Source organism: Pistacia vera, unplaced genomic scaffold, assembly GCF_008641045.1.
Source record: "Pistacia vera cultivar Batoury unplaced genomic scaffold, PisVer_v2 Contig266, whole genome shotgun sequence".
Taxonomy (NCBI): Eukaryota; Viridiplantae; Streptophyta; class Magnoliopsida; order Sapindales; family Anacardiaceae; genus Pistacia; species Pistacia vera.
In genome coordinates, this window is record NW_022196075.1 from 274,360 (window position 1) to 285,274 (window position 10,915).

The following is a 10,915-nucleotide window of genomic DNA, read 5'->3' on the forward strand; positions in this document are numbered from 1 at the left end:
ACAATTAGATTTATACTTGCAAAATATATTCTGCATGTATAATTATTTCACTAAAATTTATATAAAAAAAATTATACACAAATAAGAAACAGGTTTTGCTACTACGGATTCTCTCTAATTGGTCTCTAAATCATCCTCTATATTTCCTAGAAACAATATGAATCTGTTTCTCGTGAAACAAAAACGACGGCAAAAAATTATAGCTCAAACCATATCCAATCCCCCAAAAATCAAATTCCTTTTACACATTACCAAAAGTCAAAAAGACTGAGCAGTTGCTCAATTGCTCTCAGTGAAATCTGCATCAATGGCATCACTATCAGATCCCTTGGTTGATGAATTTGACAGTCTAGCTTCAGTGCCAGGCACCTGGTTGGTTGTAAAGGGACTGACCAAGTTGCATGACTTATTGATTAAGGGTAGCCATGGCATCTTTCATTGCTTTAGTTGACTCTGATGCAATCGCAACCTTGAGCTCCTTTAGTTTTGCCTCAACCTTCTCTTTGACTGGAGCGGAACCTTGTCTGCAAGCTCCTTTAGTAATGGTGGTCTCTATATGTTTAGGACCATCTGCTGTAGCAGTGATGAAAGGCAAACTAGCAAAACAGAAAAAAAATCAGTAAGACATAAGTGCATCAGGGAGGGGCTGTCCATGTGCCCACAGAGAGAGTCATCCAACTACAAGCAACATACCTGATGTTTGTCTTGAGTCAAAGATGACAACCCGATTTTGGCTTTCTCAGCGGTCTTAGTTAGCCGTTGAAGAGCTTGCTTGTCCTTCAAAAGGTCCATACCTTCGTCCCTCTTGAAGTTTGCAGCAAGCCAATCAACCATCCTCTGCATTCATATGGGATAAGTAAGTCCATTCAGCACCAAAACAGACTGCAGAGGAGGAAAAGACCATATACATGCATAAAAGNATAAGTGCATCAGGGAGGGGCTGTCCATGTGCCCACAGAGAGAGTCATCCAAGTACAAGCAACATACCTGATGTTTGTCTGAGTCAAAGATGACAACTCCATTTTGGCTTTCTCAGCCGTCTTAGTTAGCCGTTGAAGAGCTTGTTTGTCCATCAAAAGGTCCATACCTTCGCCTCTCTTGAAGTTTGCAGCAAGCCAATCAACCATCCTCTGCATTCATATGGGATAAGTAAGTCCATTCAGCACCAAAACAGACTGCAGAGGAGGAAAAGACCATATACATGCATAAGAGCATATGAGGCAAAGATTCCAACCTTATCAAAGTCATCCCCACCCAAATGTGTATCTCCTGATGTAGACAGCATTTCAAACACTCCATTACCCACCGCAAGCACTAGAATTCCAAAAAAAATAAATAAATAAATAAATAAACGAGATAATACTCAAATATTCAAGTATGAACACACCTTTCTAATCAAAGGGACAAAAGTTACAGAATTTTGACTCAACATAGACTACTTCCTCAGCATAGAATGAATTAAGTATTGACATCTATTACCTAGCATAAATACAGTAGACATAACAGAGAACTTTTAAGACGGTACCTGAAACATCAAAAGTGCCACCACCAAGATCAAAAACTAGGATAGTCTCATTGTTTTTCTTTTCAAATCCATATTCTAAAGAAGCAGCAGTAGACACATTGATGATACGAAGAACTTCTAAGCCAGCAATACAACCAGCATCCTTTGTAGCTGTCCTCTGTGAGTCATTTAACTAAGCAGGAACTGCAACCGAAGCTTTAGTCACTTTATCATTTAGAAACTTCGATTCATCGTCCACAAGCTTCCTCAAAACCTAAAATTTAAAAAAAAAAAAAAAAAAAATTATTAACAAAAAATCTAAGTATGTGACATGAGATAAACCAAAAATGAAAAAGAAATCAAAACAACAACGATTGATCTCACTCAACCAATTAAAGTGAGCTCCTTTTGTAGCATAAACACTAATAGACAAAACTAAACACCTATCTTTTAGCCTTAGAAAGTATCTGTTGGATCCCTACGTTTTCAACAACTCAAAATTAAAGAAACAGTAACTCAAACGTAACAGAGAATGACGATATTAAAATGGAAATGGAAACTGCATATTTCATATTAACAAAGAAAAGCATTAAATGGGTGAAACAAAGACAATTATTGGAATCAACCAACCTCACATAAAAGGAAATTACAAATTAAACAGAAAATTACTCCTATCCCTGCTGAACTTCGAGGGTCAGCCCCTCCCCGATTTCCCATATGATTTTTCTGATGATCATCCTCTCGATTGCCTCCCCTTTTTATTCACTTTTCCTCCTAACAGAATTATTCCCTTATCCCATCCTTTACTGCCATCTGTTCACCCAATAACCAATTCTTAACAGCTCACTCAACCTTTACACCTCACTCTCACACCTCATCCATCAGAATCTTTCTTGTTACAGCCCAAATTCCCCTGCTTGCCTCCCTTGGTTTTCTTACTGTATACCACATATCGGGTGGTTTCATCAGTATCACATCATTCACAGATTCCATAACCTTTTTATTAACCAAATCCACATAAAAATATGAGCTTAAAACCTTAAATTCAATAATTGAACAAATCCAATCACAAAATTTCCTATAGATAGCCTTAAAATTAGACAAAAGGAAAAATAATATAAAAATCCACCCAAAGCTAACCAAAATCCACATAAAAACATCAACTTCAACCTTCAAAAACGCAAAAATAACTAAAACACACACAAAAAAAAAAAAAAAAAAAAAAAAAAAACGACCCTATTAAAAAAATTAAATTCAACCTTAAAATCCAAAATCTACACAAACCCACCTCCCAAAAACCCCAAACAATTTAACTAGAGAATTATTCTATATATATATAAACGATAATCAATCAATGTTACAAAATCTGTTAAGTTTGGAACAAGAACGAAATATATCTAAATTCATAAACTAAAATGTAGAAAAAAAAAAAAAACAATGCTTTTGTCTTGAAAGAAAAAAATCAAATAACATTATACAGATACAAGAAGCTGAGAGATTTCGCTAATGGAGGCATCAAAATCCAAACCTAGAAGTGCCAACTGTTCAAGCCTTAGGCAAGAAAAAAGATAAGACATTTTCTAGGAGAGAAGACACTGAGCTCATCAATGAATCTCTTGGAATTGAATAATCAAAACTGGTGATTCAGCATGAGAATGAAACATCACCAGAAATAGCAAGAACTCCAACGCCAGACGAAAGTAGAATCTTCAAGAAATTGAAGCTATGGAATGTGTCTTGAATGCCTAAGTAAAATGTGTTTACCAGTTTGGATACCCTGCTGATAAGTTCCTGCAATTCTTGGAATAATAAACCTTTGATGTGTCAATGGAGTACCAATCAACTTCATGTTGCTGTGACTAAATGCTGTACAAACAAGGTGGACACTCCATGTCTCTCCATTTTACCCTGATAAAAAGAGTTATACAAAAAGCTTCCTCGAGGAATCTAACAAGATTAGATAGTTTGCTACTGAAATGATAAATTCAAACGATCAGGTGATCAGGTGAGGATTATAAATCCTTTTTGCAGACACTAAGATTTTCAGCTAGAGAAACTGGATCACTAAAAAAAGAAACAGATAAACAGCAGAATTTATGTGAAAAAAGAATCTGAAAGTTTTCAAATTAATCATGACATTATCGAGAAGGTGGAACTCATAACACTATTCAAATATAAGAAATGAAAACAATGCCATAAGATTACAAATACATAAACACAATAACAAATGCCATCCTTGTACTGCCTGGAAGCTGTTCCACTTTGACAAATAAACAGGATAACAAAAGGAAAGAAATAGATTCAATGTAGAATGCTATCAATGAGAGTTGATGACAATAATTTGTAAGCCAAAATTCATCTAATCATAAAAATTCTCAAAACAAGGGAAAATTCACTACAAGTATACCAATACATATTAATGGAGAAAATTTACATAGTTGTGGATATACATGTGTAAAAGACAATGCTTGGGTCAAAAAGTCAACCTCGCTACCCTTACATAGTGAATCATGTAGATTCTGTGCATTGAATTGGTTAGAAAGTTTCTAAGTTTCTTTGTTTGAATCTTTTAATGTAAGGTAGAAAAAAGATGAAGACTTCTCAGGTAACAGAATTTCGCTTAACATGGAAACGCTTTTTTAATACATTATTTTGATAACTCTATCAGCCATTTTCAACAGTTAACATTGAATGATATGTGTCCTCAAATGAGCCACCCCTAGTTTTTGGACATAAATTTACCCTTGTGAGGCAAGTTGCTTTTGGGGAAGTGCTCTCCATCCAATATCTCGCCGGTAGAACCCTCCTGGCCAATTAACTTCCTATAAAGCCTGATAAGCTCTATCTCGTGCTTCTTCAAGATCTTTCCCCTTTGCAGTAACCCCAAGAACACGGCCTCCAGTGGCAATGAAGTTGCCATCAGAATCAAGTGCAGTTCCAGCATGGAATATCTTGACAGATGGAGTAACTTGTTTTGCTTCTTCGAGATTTCCTATCATGGTGCCTTTCTCGTAGGATCCTGGGTAACCCTTGCTTGCCATTACGACCACCATGGCAGAGCCTGGGGACCAATTTAGCGTCACACCAGTTAGCTCTCCTCTACATGCTGCAAGCAGAACTTGTACCAAATCAGACTCCAAGCGAACCATCAATACCTGTGCACCATTAATGGGGTAATAAGACATGGTTAAGAGAAATCCACATCAAATTATATCATCATTTATGCTCATAAACTGAACTTTCTTGGCTATAACATGCAAATGAACCCAAAAGATGGTCAGTTGCCTCCTTATAGCACGAGACACCATAAAGTATGCAAACTAGATATTATTATTACCCAACCACTTGCCAATCATTAAAATAGAACAGAGAAAACCTATGGTACGAAAAACAATATCATGCATCTCATAGGTCGTTAGAACTCTCCTCTTGCAACCTTGTTCCATTGTTACAAACCACCTATATAGAAATCTCACCACCAACCCATATACATCAATAGATGGCATGAACAACTCCGCAAGAAATAAACTTCTATTTGAATCAATATCTAAATTATGAGCGGGATCATATTAAGAGATATATGCTGGGATACTTTTTAACAACCTGACACTCTGGATCTCCGAATCGCACATTGTACTCAATTAGCTTAGGTAAGCCAGACTTCTTCTCAATCATGAGCCCAGCATATAAGACACCGACAAATTTACATCCCTCTACTGACATTCCTTTCACGGTAGGGAGGATTATAGATTCCATGACCACAGACTGAAGTTCTTTGGTCAAGATTGGTGCTGGAGAGTATGCCTCCATCCCACCAGTGTTTGGCCCTGTATCACCATCCAACTCTTTTATGGTCCTGAGCAGATTCTAGAGGTATAGCATTCTCTCCATCCACAAGGGCAAAAAAGGATGCTTCTTCCCCTTCGAGAAACTCTTCGATAACGACTCAACACCCAGCAGAACCAAAAACATTTTCAATAAGCATTGAATCAACAGCTTCGTATGCCTCCTCGAGTGTCATAGAAACAATGACTCCTTTTCCAGCAGCTAATCCATCTGCTTTAACAACAATAGGTGCCCCATGCTCTTGAATATACTTCTTTGCAGCAGATGGCTCTGTAAATGTTTTATACTGCAGCAACAAATCAAAGCATCAGGAAAGAATTTCTCTGGTGAAAGGAAGGAAAGAAGAAAGACACCATGAACTTAAAGATTTTTAGTTTGCCGACAAAAGGCAGGAAGTAGGAACAGGATGGTACATTCATGACTAGTCACAGTCACTTTCTTGATCTGATCATAATTCATAACTAACTTCCTAATCGAGACCAAAGAAAAAACACAAACCTTAGTGGTACGAATCCTGTATTTGTCACACAAATTATTCATGAAGTTCTTAGAACCTTCCAAAGCAGCAGCTTCTGATGAAGGGCCGAAAGTAGGAATTCCAGCTTTTACAAGATCATTGGAAAGACCTGCAACAAGAGGAGCCTCCGGTCCCACAACAACTAGTCCCACTCCCCATTTCCGGCAGAATGAAACTACAACTTCACTATCAAAAACATCAAGATCAGGAATACAAGTTGCATCCCCTGAGCTAGATATCCCCGCATTTCCAGGTGCACAAAATACAGAGTCACAAGAGCTAGATCGCTTCATACCAGAACAAAGGGCATGTTCTCTTCCCCCTCCACCAATAACTAGCACAACCACCCTCTCCTCTGCACCATTGAAAAAAAAAAAAAAAATCAAAGAATTACTCCATCCATAAATAACCAAATAACAACATCATCCATTTGAACATATTATTCTATCTTTTATCTGATTCCTATTCATCAATGAAATTACACAAAACAGGAACACAATTTGCAATTGGTTTATAGCACTACTATACTCACTGCATTGCTTATAATCTTCCATGCTTCAACCTCCAATACAAACATATATTCATCAATCATATCACGTGACCCACATGGGACCCGCAAATCCAACAATCCTAACAACAGGAGTATCAAAGGTTTGAGCACAAAATTCAAACGAATTCCTTCCCAATAATTTCAAACTGGCAAAAAGTTGATAGGAATCAACAAATTAACTCTTCTTATTGCTAAAAGGCAGTGTTACAACGCTGGCTTTATGATGTTACCAGACAAATTACAACATCAAAATGCTATCTTTTATCCATCACACATTGCATGTTACTACTAAAACATGATTTCAAACATTCATATTTCACAGCAATATCACCTTATGTGTTACCTAAACGCTTATCCAGCAACCTTACCGGGTTTATATAGGATAAAGTAGCATTTCCCATCGCCAGGAAATTATAAACTTTACAAAACAAGAACTGACCCACTTCACAAACAAAGATTATAAAACCACAGAACAACAACCCATCAATTTTAAAGATTAAAAAAGTAAAAAAAAATATATCAATACCCAGAAAAATCACGGTTCCAGAAGCTTACCATGTTTGCTGGGTGCATCAACAGCAATGGACGGCTCTGATTTCTGGGTAAGACGCGTGAGTGGGCTGAAGAACGGCCGTGATTAGAGATAGAACGATGAGTAATGAGAGGTGGGGTTTCAAAGAGAAAGAGTGTTTGCTACTGTTTGATGAAACAAAAGGGCTTAAATTTTGAAAATGAAAACTCTTGTTGTTGTAGACGAGTTTTGGAGAAGGAGAAAGAGTGAAACTTGGACAAGCCATATTGAGTTCGAGTTGAGTTCACGGATTTTAAGGAGATTGAGAAGTGAAGGAGAAGAGACAGAACATGGTTTTGTAAGAGTTTAGCCGTTTAGTGTTTAAACATAGAGAAATGCTAGACTTCCAAACAGAAAGAGCTACGTGGTATTGCCACGTCAATTGCCATATCACCACTTTTCACATCATTTAATAATTAATAATTATATTAATTAAAATTATTTATTTAACCTAAATTAAAAAAAGAAAGAGTAATGTTATATGTATTAATCAAATTATACTAATCCAAGTACTAACAATCGAAATTTTGAATTTTTTGTTTTTTGTTTTTGAAGAAAACTGACGTGGTAATAAGAGAGGTCTATCACGTTAGTTATTACTATGGTTTTGATTAGTGCACATAACATTATTAAAAAAAAAAAAAAATAGTCAAAATACCTCGACAGTCAAGAGAGCTTACAAACCGCTTCAAAACAATAGTCACCCACTACCCATATCCACTCGTTAACACAACAATGTCCATTCCTTCCAAATCTAAGACGAGGCAGGCCATACCGTCGTCGTCATTGGCCACCCAAAATGGCGGTGGCTGCCTGTTCACCGACTCAAACGAGATTCGTCTTCTCAAAACCCTTGAAAAACTCATCAAGTCAACCCCATCATCCCCTCAAATCACTGTCGATCCCGAAACCTTCAACCGCATCAACTCGGCACTCAACTCAAATTTCACCCAGTCACAAATCACATACAAGCTCCGCAGATTGCAAACCAAGTCTCTCATCAAAACCTTGTTAGTAAATGATCCATATACGTAGCGGAAACAAAAAAATAATAATACAAGGATCGTTTACATGAGCCAAGATCAAGGGTATAATTTTACAATTTATATTAAAGTAAAATCTACACAAAAAGGTTAATCATGAGTTAAGAGAATTATACGCACGTTTGGAGGCTCCACCATATTTGTCTTTGAACGTTTTTGCTACCGACTCAAGCGTAGGATCGAACCGACATAGTCTACATGAAGACAATCACAAAGAACCAAAGAGGGATTTGTTAGATCCTCTTTGGCTTTAAGATTAAAGAAGAATGAAATCAAAATGAATTGATTTTAGGCAAAATGGGTTTCTGCAGTGGGAGAGAAAGGGGGCTGCTGTGTTTGTGTTTTCAAGAGAATGAAATAATGAAAAGTCATATATTTTTACAAAGAAACATTTTTCTTTTATAGTAAAAAATTAGTTACCCTATTCCAATATGGAATAGGCTTGGGCTCCAACTCAAACACCCCATGTTACCAAACACTCCCAATTAGATATTTAATTTTTATTTCATCATTATCTCAATTAAAATCAATTAATATATATTTAATCTATACATTAACAATAATGATGATTTAATTAAATATATGTGAACACATATTTAAACGTAATTTCACTTATTTAATTTTTCTAATTAAATAAAGGCTACGACCTTCAGCAAATTTAATTGCACTGTGAAATTACCAAAATACCCTTTCACCTAAAAAGACGAAAACGCCCTTCTTTCTTCTTGAGTCTTAAATTATCTTCTATGTGTGTGACCCATAGGCTCCTCATCATACCGGCAGTGTATAATATCGCGATTAACACAGACCAAGATTGGCCCCTAGCAAGACATCATGGCCACCCGATAGATTCGGATTCAACAAAGTAGCTACCTGTCAATGATATGGTTACCGTACAATTTGATCATTTCATCATACGTTATCTCGACGAGATGAAGGCATAGAAATATTGTCAACCTTCGGTTACTCTCGATATTATGTATTCAGTTTCTGGACCAATGACCTGTATTATAAACTGGATAGAGCAACAACTCAATCCCACTGTAGCCACAGTTTTAGTGTCATTGCCATATACTGAATTGCGCCGTGAGATAACTTCTCCTGTACCCGGGAGTGATGAATCCTCTGTCAATCCACCATAGTCTTGATACACTCATTGATGCAGTCAATCACCACCATATTGACAGCTCTGAATAGAACTGCGTTATGTTAGTGTCAAACTGCACCAATCGGTGCACAAGGCGCTCCGGTGATCTCAAGTCTAAGGATCACATGCACCACCATTCGTTAGAAGATTTGTTTCATAGACACTTGGGTTATCATCCATATGGAATCCTCTGATGGGTCAGTCCAGTGAACTTGCTGTGGTGTATTTGCCTAAAGCAAGCACCCATGTGTTGCACCAGGTTGTCACCAAACAACCTTGACAAGTGAGATCAGTCACTGCCTTTCGATAGGGTCGTTCAACACTATGATAGCCTTACCGTATTATCTGTGCCCTTACTTCAGAATGATACTGGGGCTACGGACGTTTCTAGAATGGCCACAATATGTGCTCATAGGGTTCTCACTATCAAGATTTGAAACACTTGATACCCTCGTCACGGTTCTACCATTCTAAGGACATATATCAATACATATTGCTATAATAATGATTTACGCGATATAGAATAAAATGCCTTTTATTATTGATTAATGAACATTATTACAAAGAGTCAATTCTACAATAATTGATTGGCTCTAGGGCATCTACTCTAACAAACCCTAGATGACCAAAAGCTCTTCAAGATTGCCCGCAAATTATGAGGCAAGCAAATCAAGCGAAAAAGCAAGAGACTTGGAGACCGGCAGTCCAGTGATAAAGAAGAACATGAAGAAAATGTGGCATTGGTTGAAGCTGAAAGAAATGGTGAACGAGAACAGGAGCGTGAAAAAGTGGTGAATTTGGAGGATTACCAAGCACTAGTGGGTGAATTTTCCAAGTACTTGCCATTGAATTTGGTGTGGAGAGAGGCGTTGAGGTCTTTGGGGAAAGGGAAACTGAGGGAAATTGATGAGAAGTGGAAATCGATTGGGATTGAAGAATAAGAACACTGAGGAGAAAATTTAACTCCTCGGCCATCCCAAGATTCAATTTAACAAAATGGCCTTGAAAATGTTTTTCATTTTTTTTTTTAATTTAGAGAAGCTGACGTGGCACAGTTAAGATTCAATAAACATGTAAAATGGGTTAAAATGAAAGGATTAAAACATATGTGGGAAAAATCATAATTAATGAAAGTTTTTTAAAATTTGAAATTTAAAAGTTCACCCCACCCATTCAAATCGCTTAATCGAAACTGATTAGGGCAAAAATCGATTTCTTGAACCCTAAACGGAGACTGTGCGATTTCCGATCCAAACTCCAAATTTTCACACCATATTCAATCCTAAAATCAATTTGTTCAACCCTAAACGGAATACAGTCGCGATTTTTGGAGATACAGTTGCGATTTCTTATCGAAACTGCAAATTTTCACACCAAATTCAATCCTAAAATAGATTTCTTGAACCCTAAACGGAATCTCTGCGATTTCCGGCGATACAGTCTAGATTTTCGATCGAAATTGCAAATTTTCACACCAAATTCAATCCTAAACCATGGCTGACATTCACAATGAGGACGAAAACCCAATGCCACTTGGAATCCTAGAGTCCAATGGCGCAAGCAGTTCAATGGCTGCTTCGATGGATCATCTGATCAGTGAAGGTGGTCCACAGTCAGAGGAGACGACGGCGGCACAACAATAGAGAGAAGAATAGCAAAACGGTTATGAAGAGGAGGAGGCCATCGAGAATTCAGGCGAGGAGGAGGAGTCCGGCGAGGAGGAGGAGGCCGAAGAGA

At 37.3% G+C, this 10,915-nt stretch overlaps 1 protein-coding gene and 1 pseudogene across 1 annotated transcript; both read right to left on the reverse strand.

The window, feature by feature from the left end:
• Positions 1-129: 129 nt before the first annotated feature.
• Positions 130-2,497, reverse strand: LOC116133165 (stromal 70 kDa heat shock-related protein, chloroplastic-like). Its single transcript, XM_031418835.1, has 5 exons — positions 2,378-2,497; positions 1,526-1,697; positions 1,235-1,314; positions 988-1,130; positions 130-596 (listed from the first exon to the last, which is right to left on the reverse strand). The coding sequence occupies exons 1-5, from the start codon at positions 2,495-2,497 to the stop codon at positions 407-409; spliced, it is 705 nt and encodes a 234-aa protein (XP_031274695.1). The 3' UTR covers positions 130-406.
• Positions 2,498-4,242: 1,745 nt separating this feature from the next.
• Positions 4,243-10,153, reverse strand: LOC116133166 (annotated as a pseudogene).
• Positions 10,154-10,915: the final 762 nt, after the last annotated feature.